The sequence below is a fragment of the Acartia tonsa genome, chromosome 4 (genome assembly GCF_053477335.1).
Source record: "Acartia tonsa isolate MP-2025a chromosome 4, ASM5347733v1, whole genome shotgun sequence".
Taxonomy (NCBI): domain Eukaryota; kingdom Metazoa; phylum Arthropoda; class Copepoda; order Calanoida; family Acartiidae; genus Acartia; species Acartia tonsa.
This window is the reverse complement of record NC_137263.1, coordinates 26786938-26802100: the sequence shown is the minus strand read 5'-3', so window position 1 is coordinate 26802100 and position 15163 is coordinate 26786938. Positions and strand designations below refer to the sequence as shown.

The 15163-nt window shown below is 31.8% G+C and overlaps 1 protein-coding gene across 5 annotated transcripts; it reads left to right on the top strand.

The window, feature by feature from the left end:
- The first annotated feature begins 4978 nt into the window (after window positions 1-4978).
- On the top strand, window positions 4979-15163 carry LOC145316610 (ribose-phosphate pyrophosphokinase 2-like). 5 transcript variants are annotated; one of them, XM_080157244.1, is made up of 12 exons: window positions 5003-5059; window positions 5829-5866; window positions 7384-7514; window positions 8738-8854; window positions 9787-9936; window positions 10419-10536; window positions 11248-11355; window positions 11588-11738; window positions 12935-13016; window positions 13414-13492; window positions 14157-14242; window positions 14803-15163. In XM_080157244.1, exons 1-12 carry the CDS (start codon window positions 5031-5033, stop codon window positions 14947-14949), a joined length of 1236 nt encoding a protein of 411 aa, XP_080013370.1. In that variant the 5' UTR covers window positions 5003-5030; the 3' UTR covers window positions 14950-15163. The 5 variants fall into 5 exon arrangements, with proteins under 5 accessions (XP_080013371.1, XP_080013370.1, XP_080013374.1 ...); XM_080157245.1 differs by lacking the exon at window positions 5829-5866 and having other exon boundaries at window positions 4979-5097; XM_080157248.1 differs by lacking the exons at window positions 5003-5059; window positions 5829-5866 and adding an exon at window positions 5297-5333.

Below are 15163 nucleotides of genomic sequence, written 5' to 3'. Positions count from 1 at the left end.
TGACATGATGGAATTGTCTTATTTAATTGAGGTTTGAAAAGGCGATTGCTAGGTGGCCTACCTCTAAGTAAAACTCGCTAAATTTATAAATTATTTTTAAAAAAAACTCACTAACAATCGGACACCCTGTATATGTTGACAATATTTGCTTTTAAAAATATCATTGATTATTTTTCTGGGAAAAGCGTGATTTTAGCGTGTTAATACTTATCTACACAAACACGTTCGTCTAATTTAAGGGCAACTATATAGTATATAGTACTAAAAATGTATTTAGATGGAGTTCATCCCATCACATCCCTCCCTCTTCAACTGAGTAAGCACAATAATAATTTAGCTCTCCTTACGCAGACCTAATCATTCAGTGCTTCAACTATCAAACTACCACAAACAATTAAAATAAAAAGGACAAGAGGGAGGGATGATAATTCTTCGACTAACAGAATAAAAGGATTTTAACAAAAATTTTGTTGATTGTACTTATAACATTTTAAAAGCGAAGCTTTTCTATAATTAGGGTCGGTCCGTCCGTTCGTCTGTCCTTACGTCTGTAACGGATAGCTTTTTACGCTAATTTAGGCATGTTAGAATTATCCTATCGATTTAAAACTTTGCATGGTGATTCCTGTAGTAGTCAGGTACGATTTAGAAAGCGTAGCAACTCTATAATCATTACCAGAATGCCCGTACGTCCATTTTAAACATGTTGATTTTTTTTACTTTTTTTAACAACAAATTTTTATGTGATCTAATTATCCGATTGATCTGATTTTTGGTATGCCGATTCCTAGGACAACAAAGTACAATATTATAAGCAAAGCAACTCTATAATCAAGTCCTAAAAATGTAAGTATGTCCATAAACATTATCCTGTATCAAGCAGTCTTAAACTTAACGGTAGAACAAATGAACATTAACACATGTAGAGTGTCAGAACTTAATAAGCAGGATACAAATTTATGAATCTAAACCAAATTATAAGTAAATTTGTGACAAAACGTTTTAAATACAGGAAATTGTTTAAAGACATACTTACATTTTTTAGACTTAATTACAGATATGCTTCGCTGATAACATTGTACTTGTTGTAAGAGGAATCAGTATACCAAAAATCAAATGAATAGGATAATCATATAACATAAAAACTTGTGTTATAAAGGTTAAAAAACAATATGTTTTCAAGGGACGTACAGTCTTTCTGGCAACAATTATAGAGTTGCTAAGCTACCTAAAACGTACCTAACTGTAAAAGGAATCATCATGCAAAATTATATGTATAGATCAATAATAATGGAATAAATTATTTTTCTTCAAATGCTTATTCCGAAATCCGTTTAAATCATTCCAATAAGCAAGTCGGGGTCTTGTATAGGGGGTAGGTGGTAGGTTACATTGCATTCAAAGAAAGGGAGTAAATAATGGGGGCGGGGAGGGGTTAAACTCATAAAAACCTGTTGAACTACATGTCTCTTATGTTACTTAGAACTGCCCAAATAACATAAAATTAAAATAATCACGCATTTAGTCGACGACATACTTACAAAATCATATGAAATATTTAATTTAAACGAAATTTTGCCTTCGATGCTACTTAAATTTTGTTATCTATAAATATTAATGAAGTGTAAATCTATTTGAATTATCGTAGACTTAATTTTATTGTAAAATTGTTGTGCATGCACCAAACAATTTCTAAATTCTTACTCAGTTTATAGTTGCATTTTAATGTGACAACAGTTAAAACAATGTTTAAATAAAGTTTAATTACATATTTTGAATAAATATTAGTGTGTTCATGTTAATTTGAAATAGTGATTGCTAAAGTTATTTTATGATATTTTGTTTAAAATTTTATTAGATTATTGCAAAAGTTAGATTTTCAAGATTTATTATCATGATAAAGGTTAATGTAGAATTAATCGGTGGTATAAGGAGGAAATACGAAAAATTGTTTTAAAAATATAAGTGTAATCTAATTATAAGAAAAAGTTAAATTGATTAAAATGTAGCCAAGTTGTGAATTTGTTAAAGTACAAATAATATTTGTTTCATTGAAGAAATGTATTCTGTAATCCAAAACAATAAATATATGAATAAGCAATATTTAAGAAACTCTAGATATAAATAAGAATGACCAGCAAAGATAAATGCGTTAGTTTCGGATTAAATCTAGATTTTTCCAGATTATGACAATATTTTGTTGATTACCAAAGGTAGGGTATATTGGTTAATTGGTTGTTAAAATAAATAGGGGGGGGGGGGGGGGCTCAGTGCTTGACCAGCATCTTGTAAGCTATTACCCAACATACTTCATTTTTAATCAGGGACAAGGGAAGTTCTTTCTGATCAACAATTCTATTAAAATCACGCAACTAATTCACGAAACCTTTAAAAGTTTTGAATGTTTGGGATGATTCAACTATTATAAAAAAGGGTTTATAGTAAAGTAGATAAGGGTTTAAATTCGCTAAATCTCATCACAAAACCTCACTATTAGATAAAAAATTAGCAGACCGTTTTTCAAAACAAATAAAAGAATTCTTACCAAACAATTCAAAAGTAGGGAGATTAAAAAAATATTTTTAATTACTTCGTAAAATTTAAATCTTTAATTTTTTTCTTTTCCATAATATTTGTAACTGATTAAAGACAAAAAACAAAATATTTTAATAAATTTTTACTTTGATGCATTTTCAAACACTTTTATTAACCCCTTAAAGCAAGTTAAGACAAAAGTTTCATATTGATTCAATGATTAAAATACATCTTACTTTAAAGCTCAAAAATAAAATTCATTGTTCATTACTTATTAAAACAAGGATGACAACATTCATAAGCGAAGCGCTGAAATTGAAGGACAAACATACATTAACTCTAGTAGAGTGTCAGAACTGAATAAACTGAATATTAATGCATATGTCTACAAAATTGTGAGTAAATTTGTTGCAAAACTGATTAAATACATGTTACTGTTTAAGGACATAATGACGTTTTTAGGACTTTATTATAGAGATGCTTCGCTTATAACACTTTACCTTGTTGTAATAGGAATCAGTATTCAAAAAATCTGATGACTAGGATAATTTTAACATACAACAAATTTGTTGTAAAAAAGGTAAAAAATAAGCCTGTTTTAAATGAACGAATGAACTTTCTGGTAACGATTATAGAGTTGCTGCGCTTTCTAAGTGGTACCTTACAGCTATAGGAATTAGCATGTAAAGTTTGAATTGATAGGACAATTCTAACCTTTTTAAATTAACGGAAACAGCTAACTGTAATGGAAAGACGTACGGACTTACGGACCGACCATAATTATAGAAAAGCTTCGCTTTTAAAAAATAAATAAACATAAAATACTAAATTCTATTTGACGAACACCTTAATAACAAATAAGCATAAAAAATATATATATTGGTGCCTTACCACAAAGTTGCCTATTAAGCACTGATCCCCCTCCTTATTAAGATTATATCTTTTGGTTTCCTTAATGCTATACCAAAAGGACCCCCGCCCCTTTGATCGTTTACAATTTGTTTTAAGTTAATGGTGGGGAAAGGGGGGATTCTGTGCTCTACAAGGCACTTTGGGGAAAATTACCCATTTTTAAATTCTGTAATAAGTTTGTAAATTGTTAATATTCGAGAAGATTAGTTGTTTTTATGTTCAATATTGCAGGACATGATAAATCATTTTATGATTTCAGGGAAGCTCCTTATTTACATTTCCTATTTCGACACTTCCCTCCAACTTGTTTCGCAATTAGAGGCAAGATGTTGTCAAGAAATACCAAATTAAACCACAACATATATTATAAAATTTAGGATTTGGAAAAGAATAGTTATGTAGTTCAGAATTTTATTGATAGGTGTCGTAAAAACTTTTTTTATGTAAAATTTTTTGATGAGATAAATATCTAAACAATCTTAAATATTTTTGAAAATATTACAGCTATCCACTCTTTGGGATTTTCAATAAATTTTATTCACTATTAAACATATAATTTACGAGTAGTCTATGATTTAGATAAAATATATCAAATATGTAAAAAGCATTATTCAACTCGTTCATCTCAAAACTGAACATGGAACTAATCTCTGACTTATCATTTTTGCATGGCTTGTAGTAAAGTGAGCAAAAACTAATAAAATAATGCTTGAGATTCTTATCAAATTCTGCCAAAAATTGCATAATCTCATCATCTAGTTTTAACTGGAAATCTATGAAATCAGCTCTAAAGCATTGTTTGCCAGAATAGCCTTCCCTTGTCCCTGATTTTTAATAAATAGTAAATAAGTATTATTTACTTTCAATACACAGCTTCACAGAGAAGCATATTTGGTAGATGCTTAGAATATAACTCAGCCATATATTGAAATATGACTGCATTTGTTATATCACATTATTTCGGTTCTGTATCGGTCTTGGCAACTTTACCTACAGTCTTATAGCTGGCTTCCAGACGTTAGGATTTTGTCGTGCCAAAAACATTTTAGAAATGACTAACTTTATTTACTTAAGAAGAACCTTGATACATATTTTTCTTGTCGATTTACTGCTAAATTGACTAATTTATGACTTATTTGCCATTCTCATGATTTTAGCCAGGAAAATCTTCACAATGAATGTTTAAACCTTACCTACGTTTACTTAACAATTATAGGATAATCCCAAATAAAATATTCAGACGTCTTCCTTAAAATCAGCATAAAACAATAAAGCTTCCTTTAACGCGTTTCAAATGGGAAGACAGACTGAGAATTAAAGTAATTTGCCACTAAATTAGACACATATGTTTAATCATCTAAACTCATTGTTTACATTTTAAGTTAGTTTAAATCATAGATAATAAGAAAACAGAAATGTAAGTACAAATTTAAGCTATTTCAAGCAAAAAATCAATGATTGTAATTATAAGTAAGTAAAATAACACCATGTATCGGAGACAAGCCCACACACATTGTTTTATAATTTTGAACTATTTGAACTTTTAAATTTAAATACAATTTAACATATTTTTAATAGACAAAATGGCAAAATATTTTCGGAAAGGAAGTAGGTCCAGTATGATGGTTCTGGGGGGATCCTCACACCCAGGTATAGATAGATAGATAGTAGGTCTAGTATGATGGTTCTAGGGGGGTCCTCACACTCCGGTATAGATAGATAGATAGTAGGTCTAGTATGATGGTTCTAGGGGGGTCCTCACACCCAGGTATAGATAGATAGATAGTAGGTCTAGTATGATGGTTCTAGGGGGGTCCTCACACCCAGGTATAGGTAGATAGATAGTAGGTCTAGTATGATGGTTCTGGGGGGATCCTCACACCCAGGTATAGATAGATAGATAGTAGGTCTAGTATGATGGTTCTAGGGGGGTCCTCACACTCCGGTATAGATAGATAGATAGTAGGTCTAGTATGATGGTTCTAGGGGGGTCGTCACACCCAGGTATAGATAGATAGATAGTAGGTCTAGTATGATGGATCTAGGGGGTCCTCACACCTAGGTATAGATAGGTAGATAGTAGGTCTAGTATGATGGTTCTGGGGGGGTCGTCACACCCAGGTATAGATAGATAGATAGTAGGTCTAGTATGATGGTTCTAGGGGGGTCCTCACACTCAGGTATAGATAGATAGATTATAGTAGGTCTAGTATGATGGTTCTAGGGGGGTCCTCACACCCAGGTATAGATAGATAGATAGTAGGTCTAGTATGATGGTTCTAGGGGGGTCCTCACACCCAGGTATAGATAGATAGATAGTAGGTCTAGTATGATGGTTCTAGGGGGGTCCTCACACCCAGGTATAGATAGATAGATAGTAGGTCCAGTATGATGGTTCTAGGGGGGTCCTCACACCCAGGTATAGATAGATAGATAGTAGGTCTAGTATGATGGTTCTAGGGGGGTCCTCACACCCAGGTATAGATAGATAGATAGTAGGTCTAGTATGATGGTTCTGGGGGGGTCCTCACACCCAGGTATAGATAGATAGATAGTAGGTCTAGTATGATGGTTCTAGGGGGGTCCTCACACCCAGGTATAGATAGATAGATAGTAGGTCTAGTATGATGGTTCTAGGGGGGTCCTCACACCCAGGTATAGATAAATAGATAGTAGGTCTAGTGTGATGGTTCTAGGGGGGTCCTCACACCCAGGTATAGATAAATAGATAGTAGGTCTAGTATGATGGATCTAGGGGGGTCCTCACACCCAGGTATAGATAGATAGATAGTAGGTCTAGTATGATGGTTCTAGGGGGGTCCTCACACCCAGGTATAGATAAATAGATAGTAGGTCTAGTGTGATGGTTCTAGGGGGGTCCTCACACCCAGGTATAGATAGGTAGATAGTAGGTCTAGTATGATGGTTCTAGGGGGGTCCTCACACCTATGTATAGATAGGTAGATAGTAGGTCTAGTATGATGGTTCTAGGGGGGTCCTCACACCCAGGTATAGATAGATAGATAGTAGGCCTAGTATGATGGTTCTAGGGGGGTCCTCACACCCAGGTATAGATAGATAGATAGTAGGCCTAGTATGATGGTTCTAGGGGGGTCCTCACACCCAGGTATAGATAGATAGATAGTAGGTCTAGTATGATGGTTCTGGGGGGGTCCTCACACCCAGGTATAGATAGATAGATAGTAGGTCTAGTATGATGGTTCTAGGGGGGTCCTCACACCCAGGTATAGGTAGATAGATAGAAGGTCTAGTATGATGGTTCTAGGGGGGTTCTCACACCCAGGTATAGATAGATAGATAGAAGGTCTAGTATGATGGTTCTAGGGGGGTCCTCACACCCAGGTATAGATAGATAGATAGTAGGCCTAGTATGATGGTTCTATAGAGTTGACAATTGAGTTGACAAGTTGACTATTCAGTCCAGGTGCAACTCACCCACACGAAATTAACACTAGAGATGCTTCGCTTATAACATTGTACTTTGTTGTCCTAGGAATCAGTATTTCAAAAATCAGATCAATCAAATAATTTTATCACATAAAAATTTGTTGTTAAAAAAGTTCAAAATCAACATGATTAAAATGGACGTACGGACATTCTGGTAACGATTATAGAGTTGACATGCTTTCTAAATTGTTCCTAACTACTACAGGAATCACCATGCAAAGTTTGAAAGCGAAAGGATAATTCTAACATGCCTAAATTCAAGAAAAATAATATCCGTTCAAGACGGACGGACGGACCATAATTATAGAAAAGCTTTGCTTTTAAAAATATTGAGAACACTTTTATTTACATATAAAACACATAGGTAAATATAGACGTGGTCGTGGGAAGGGGAGAGGGGTTATGAAGTATTATTATCAATTAAAGCAGAGTACACAAATAAAAATATTTAAAGCAGTTTACTTTTAGAGCTGACTGCTAAAATTGCCCGAAAAGTTGGAGTTAAAACTGGAAGAATTGAGTTGGGACAATTTAAGAATGGAGAAACAAATGTAATGCTGATGGATAATGTCAGAGATAAAGATATTTATATTATTCAGGTAAAATAATTATAATTTATGTGTTACTGGCGGCTGCTCCACTAAAGGTCCTATATTCGAAGGAATGGGGAAGGCAGAAAAATTGCCTAAACCCATTTCAATCTGAAGGTAAAATAGATTTAAACAATTCTGGGACAAAAATCTTACCTAAAATGAAGTAATTATTAGGTTCAATAGTTGAACTTCAGACAAAAACTACTTTATATAATAGGATTACATGTGTTTATGTGCCTAGGCTAAGGTAGACGGGTCCAGATTGGAAGTGCCTTTAGATTGGAAGGACTGATCGAGAGAGTATCTTATATCTTAGCATTGCATTGGTTATATTTATACTAGGATGACAGCATCCATAAGTAGCGAATGAAAAAGAAATTATGGATAAACAGAAAAAGTGATGTACAAGAAACCTTTCCAAAAATAATTATATTTGTGTTTTATGGCCTAACCGACAGACTGCCCACCCCCCTCCCCCCAAAAATATTTTTTAAAACTCTTTTGAAACTCAAATTAATTTAAAATGGTATAAGGTCAACTTTTCCCCCTCCTACCAGTGCCCCTAGAGGCTTCTAGGGGGCGTAGCCTCTAGTAGTTAATACAGTACTATTAAAGTTAATGTACAAGTTTCTGAAAAACCAAACTATTAAATGCATTGTTATTTCTCTAAACACATATGGAGATTTAGAAAATTTTAAGCTTGTGATCACTTTAACTAAAAATAAAACGAGAAGAAATTAGTGTAAACAAAATGGGACATACGGACAGACAGACAAAATTTAAACATCTATAGGGACCATCGTTTTAGATGTCCCAAGTAAGATACTAAGGACGAGAAAGCATTAAAAAAGACATTTGGAATTAACGGAAGAAGTGACAACTTAATGTTTTTTTTTGTAAAAAATGCATAAAAAATACAATTTAATTTTATGGTGTGATTTACACAATTGTTACACCATGTGTTAGAAATGGCTTCTTTAACACAAATGTTTATGGTCACATAGCTGTTAAACTTTGATTCTGTGTTGACATAAGCTTACACTGGTTGATATCAACTAAAAGCTGTTTTTTTTTAAAAGTGACCATTACTGAATTGTTGTCAACAATATGGTAAATTGGCGGGACATTTACATCGACAGTTTAAACAATATCAAAATGAATATAAAACCATTTGCTATATTCTAAATTTTTTTCTTATATTTTGTATAAATAAGCTTATTTTTTTTTAGACTGGAGGTGTAAAAAGTAACGACGCCATAATAGAACTCCTACTGATGATAAATTCTTGTAAGCTTGCTTCAGCTGCTTCCATCACACTCATCACTCCCTACTATCCATATTCTAAGGTAAACATTAGTTACATAGCTACTCTTTAATTAAAATATTCCAAACATATTAGTCCGTCTATGCATCGCTCCTTAAAGGTATTTCGTTTATGGCATGGATATGGAAGAGAATCCTTACAAAAAAGTATCAGGATGTTTTTCTGGCTGGATGTCTGTTTGTACCAAAGAATCTGGCTAACCGTTGAACCATTATGGTTATCCTTTACAGGGTAGATTACAGTAGGTCTGTTATAGCAGTTTTGCAATTGACTGTTCTACTACGCTACTTATAGACAAAATTTTCAATTGATATATTCATGTTTACTTTTAATATTGAAACTTTATAATTTTATCACCAATACTATTCATAGTATTTTTAACAAATAGTCTATTTTTACGTACGACGATAAAATTGCTGTACACTTGAAATTGTTAATAAATAGTAAATAATGTTTTTTTTTGTAAAATAGGAAAATTCTAATAATTCTGATAAAATTGCATTTTTAGAAAATGAATAATTTGTATTTCTCGTATTCATTCGAATCCGGTGGTTAGGAACCGGTTCTCATCCATACGAAAAAACTATGTCTAGCATCGTATTATATCCAGTTTTCTACGAATATAGAAATGTACAATCATAAGATTAAAACCAGTTTTTTTAGCCGGTGCCTCCGGCACCTCGGGGCTAAAAAACTAGTTTTAATCTTATAATTGTACATTCTATATCCGCGAAAAGCCGTTTATAATACGATACGAGAAATAACTATTCCATAAATAAAATTTAGTTATCAAATTTTCTCTCAGCTCTATATTATTTTCATTTCTACTCAACATTGTATAGGGATTTGAAAATTATTCACAAAAAATCAAATGAAATTATGAACTAACTATACTATATTGTGCTAGAAATATTTTCCTATATTAGAAATAATAATCTTTATTTTGGTACACAGGGAGACCAGAAGGCCTCGCTGAGATCCCCAATAACCTCCAAGTTGTTGGCCAACATGATCCAGAAATCTGGAGCTGAACACATCATGATGTTGGACCCTCACTCTCCTCAGCTTGTGGGTTTTTTTGATATTCCTGTGGACTCTTTAAAGGTGCAATAGTTTTTTTTCACTTAAACATATACATACTTTAATTGAGATAGCCAAACTTAAGAAAAATAAATGTGTATAAATCAAATAAAAACTAAGTTGAAAGGTTAATTTTAATTTATGTTGAGCTTTTCAGTTGCTAAAAGGTACTTTGGCCCTTTACATACCCTTTTACTTTCAAAAAAGTTATAATATTCTAAACTTGTATAAAGCTGGAGCCTCTGTTCTGTACCTGGATCAAGAATAATATTCTAAACTTGTATAAAGGTGGAGCCCTGTTCTGTACCTGGATCAAGAATAATTTTCTAAACTTGTAAAAAGGTGGAGCCTCTGTTCTGTAACTGGATCAAGAATAATTTTCTAAACTTGTATAAAGGTGGAGCCCCTATTCTGTACCTGGATCAAAAATAATATTCTAAATTTGTATAAAGCTGGAGCCTCTGTCTGTACCTGGATCAAGAATAATATTCCAAACTTGTATAAAGGTGGAGCCTCTGTTCTGTACCTGGATCAAGAATAATATTCCAAACTGGAGAGAATGTACAGTTGTGTCTCCAGATGAAGGTTCTGCTAAAAGATCTACAATGATTGCAAACTATCTGGGTGAGACATTTATAATATTTTTAAAAATCGGATACTTGATATAAATATTTATGTTTGTACATATAGGCTTGTATAATCATATGACAATTTTCTGGAAGCTAAGTATTGGTCCTTGGCAGGTTATGGGATATTTGACGTGATTGTTAGTTAGCCAATTTAGGTTATATTCATTCAGGAATGTCACTTTTGTTAAGATAAATTCATATCTTTTTTTCCCCAAAAATTACTCACCTTTATATTAGGATTCTATTAACAGTTTAATTTTAGTAAAATCAAATGTTCAAACTTATTATTTCAACAAAATATTGATAAATTTTTAACCCTGCTGTGCTCAACCTTTATCATGATTAACCTAGCCTGACATAACCCAAGATACTAAGTTTTCCCCTAATTTAAGATGCAATATACCCAGTCTTATTTTAGTTACTAAGTATATTTGTGATATATTAAGATAGGGCAATGCAATGGAAGAAAAAGATTAATATTCAGGGATAGAACATTGGAAGAAAAAGGTTATTATTCAGGGATAGGATATTGGAAGAACAAGGTTAATATTCAGGGATAAGACAATGGAAGAAAAAGACTATATTCAAGGATAAGACAAAGAAAGAAAAAAGGTTATTATTTAGGGATAAGACAATATAATATAATTTTTTAGGTGGTGCCTGCACCAACCATTCACTAGTCATACATTTTGTTTTCCTTTCTCAGAATTGGAGTTTGCAATGATTCACAACAGACACAAGAAGATAATGACAAGTAGAAAGATATCTAGAGAAGAGTCGCCTACAAGAGAAGATGTTCCACAAGATGTTGATGGTAAATATGTTTCTTACTTCAAATCAAATTATTTAGAAAAGAATCTAATTAAAATTTTTAATTTATTTTGTTAAAATAAACATAAATATATTGAACATGTGCAAAACCTTGAAGAATTTTATAACAAATATTTATTTAATGTTTTCTTACTATCCTTTTTATTTTTTCATGACTTTTAGTATCTTAAGAAATGAGGTATTTATATATTAGTTTTAATAGCATTTTTTTATAGTGCGATTGAAGATAACCTATCGCATGGTTGAAAGTCTGATGAAGATATCCGGAGAGGTTGAGGGTTGTGACTGTATTCTTGTTGATGATATGATTGATACTGGGTCAACTATGCAGCTTGCGCTTGATGTACTACAAGCTCATGGAGCTGGGTAAATATACAACTAACATATGCCCAGGAGGGAGGGGACACTAGACTGTATATTATATTGTTATCCGTAGCCTTAAAGGTTTGGTACTTGTTTTAAATCCTGATTGGTTTGTACAAACTTTCAGTGTTAAAACTTGTCATCAAGTGTACATCAATTTATCGTCCATTGTCTTATCTCCGAAGATCCTACATATTCTTTAATTTATTTGTTCCTACTAAAATTGGCTAAAATTGAATCTCTTTTTGTTCTGATTCTATATATTTACTTACCGTAAAAGTGTAGATTCTTTAATATACATTTAGATTTTTTCTTCTATGTTTTCCTTCAGATATTAACCTCAAAATTTGTTCCATTGAAACTTTCAAAGATAGCATTTAAAGTTACACCCTTCGGACAAACAACCCATCGATTGCTTATTTTATTTTGAAGAAAAATTGTAAGTTTACAAAATGAGTTGGGCCTTTTTATTGGCATACATTGCTGCATTTGGTCCAGATTTTAACCCGACATTTTGTCGAATACAATCCTCTTTCAATTTCCTTTTATTATAATAGTTTTTTTTTAGTCTGTTATTTCTTATACTTAACTTATTACTTAACTGTCAATAGATGATATTCAAAAGCCATTACAAATTTTTTCTATATATGTTATATTCATTTAATCATGCAATTTTACTAGAACAAAGAAAAACTTTTTAGATAATACCTTTAAATTTGAAATTTGAAATTATATTAAATTCAATATTTAAAATTTGTACGCAAAAGTACTTTTGTACTTGTGTATATAGTTTCTAAATCTTTTAAAATATCAAACATAAACCTTCTTATTTCAGCAAACAAAATTGAAAATATTTGATCCTTATACAACTTTATCTTTCCAACCAAACACAAAAATAAAACCAATTTTGCATTTTTGCAAAACTCACTTTTATTCAACAGATTTCAATATTTTTATAATGTAAATTTTTGTGATTAAAGAGTATAAAATAAGGACGATTATTGACTTTGTAGACCATTCCTTTAAAAAATAGTGTCGTTATAAAATATTAAACAATGATAAGTAGTTATGCTGTCATTTTTGACAGAGATTAATATGTATGTTATTTACGCTATACTGCAAAACAATTGCTTTTAAAGACCAACAGACAGATGGTAATTTTCTTTGTACTTAATTCTTTTTAATTAGTTAAATTTTAGGAAAGTTTATATTTTTGCTGCCCATGGAATTTTCTCAGGAGATGCTTATGAAAATTTCAAACAAGCTGAAAATTTAGAGAAGGTTAGCTTTTTCATAAGGATTGGGGGAATTGATCTTAAGTTGGGGTTGGCTTCATTCCAAAATTTATAAGTAAGGCTTTTTATAGAGCAAACAGTTGTGGGTTGTTGAAAAACGGCGATTAAAATAAAAAAGTACTGTATCCTTTGCTGAGATATAAAGTTCTAGAGAATTAAAGAAAAATGGTACAGCTGAACACACCTGCAACGATGACTGCCCAGCTGTAATAAAAAGAATAAATGACATATAAAAAGATTATTTTATGACATTCCAAAATAAATCTTATTTCCCTGATTTCTTTAGTTACATATAGCTGGTAAATATTAGATGGGTAGAATAAAAGAAGGGGTGTAGGTTAATTTTGTTCTTTACCCTCCTATAGAAAAAGATTATAATTCAGATAGTTGTGACTAATTCTATTCCACAAGAAGAATCCAAAGAGAAGCTGGAATCATTACTCCATGTTGTAGATATTTCAGGTATACGTATACCATTAAAGTAATATTTTTTTTTGTCTGAAGCTTAAGATCTCAATAACTACTAAATTTTATGTATAGGTCCTGTGATGGTTTTAGGCTATTTTATTTTCCGATTTAATTCATTGGGTGATTTTTAGCTATTTTTCTAGCACTTTGAGTACAGAGCCCCTAGATGCATGGGGCGTAGCCTCTAGCATATTCTAATAAAACTATCAACTTTAAGGATTCTTTAAATTTTGTACAAATAGTTAATAGTTATTTTGAAGACAAATTTTAAATTGTATATAGAAACAAAATATTTAAACATAAATTAAAATTAAATTTAAAGAGCATACAATGTTGTACATTACATATACATACAATGATCTATTTCATTAAAAATCTAATGAATGAATAAAAACAAAAGATAATTTCTGAAAAAAAACACACACATCAGTCACTGTCGTTTTAGAGATCTTTAATACCCTTGCGGTAATGGCCTCGTAGACTTTTTTCTGTCTGTTTTGCAGATTTTTCATAGTTATCCCATAAAACGGTCAATATTAGGCTGTCGATTCTTTTATCTTATTTTACTAAAATTGCTTAGATATTAGGGGAGTAATAAGCAAGGAGGAAAAACAGTTTACGCAGGACATCCTGTATTTAATAAAATTTCACATTTTAGGTATAATCTCTGAGTATATCCGAAGATGTCATTACAATGAGAGTGTCAGTGTTCTGTCTGATGTAGGAGGAGAATTTGATACTAAGGTCAACATTTTTAATAAATTCTTATTTGTAAAGCTACCTTTAGTAAGGTCAAAACAAAAAATAAACCTCCATTGGGGGAAATGAACACATATGAAAATGTGAGGTGAAATGGGATGGGGTCCGAAATGCCAGAGTTTAATAGTATTTAGATTGTTCAGACTATTTAAATATGAAAATAGAGGTATTGGACAGATTCAGGGATAGGATTGGCAGGACCGTATGGGCAGTTAGGGGATAGCATTGGTGGTGTGGAGGTATCTTAGGCGAAGTTAGTTATAATACCTTTCAACTATACATTCTTTAATTTGAGATTCTTTGTATGACTAATTACATTAATAACGCTATTAATAGCAGCTCAAACCAACAACGAAATTAATTCAAAAAAAAAATTTCGAAACATATACGTCATTTTCATTTGTTGTTGGGGGGAAACACATAGTAAGTTGACGATTTTTTATCTGCCCCCCAAATATTATTTTAGATTTATTTCGCTTGTTGACTATACTTTACATTGATCGTATTTTTTCCTATTTGAAATATAAAATTAAATTATATTGCAGGATCAAATTTTGCGTTCGTTGATCCGTCAAGAAATCGAACGAGAACGCCATGCCGAGGGGAGCGAAGGTGATGGACAACCCTCTGGTAATCCTGCAGTTGCCAGGGTCAGGAGAGGATACAGACTCGACTCTGTCTGCTGGGATTAACACAAGATCTGTGTAAAAAAAAGTATATATATATATTGTATATAGTAGTTTGACTAATCTTTTTTTGAAACATTTTATCTATTATTAATTTTTATTAAAACATATTATTGATAAAAGCTAGCATTTATAATAAAATTACAGAAATATTAATATGACTGAATAATTCTGTACATTATTTAATTTTATAATTGGTTTAATAAACTTTGAAAATTTT

Coding starts and splice junctions, on each gene's coding strand:
- LOC145316610 (XM_080157245.1), top strand. CDS start 5,031: ATGGCAAAATATTTTCGGAAAGGAAGTAGGTCCAGTATGATGGTTCTG. Junction 8,855..9,786: donor CCTACTATCCATATTCTAAG/GTAAACATTAGT, acceptor TTTGGTACACAG/GGAGACCAGAAGGCCTCGCT. Junction 9,937..10,418: donor TTCCTGTGGACTCTTTAAAG/GTGCAATAGTTT, acceptor ACTTGTATAAAG/GTGGAGCCTCTGTTCTGTAC.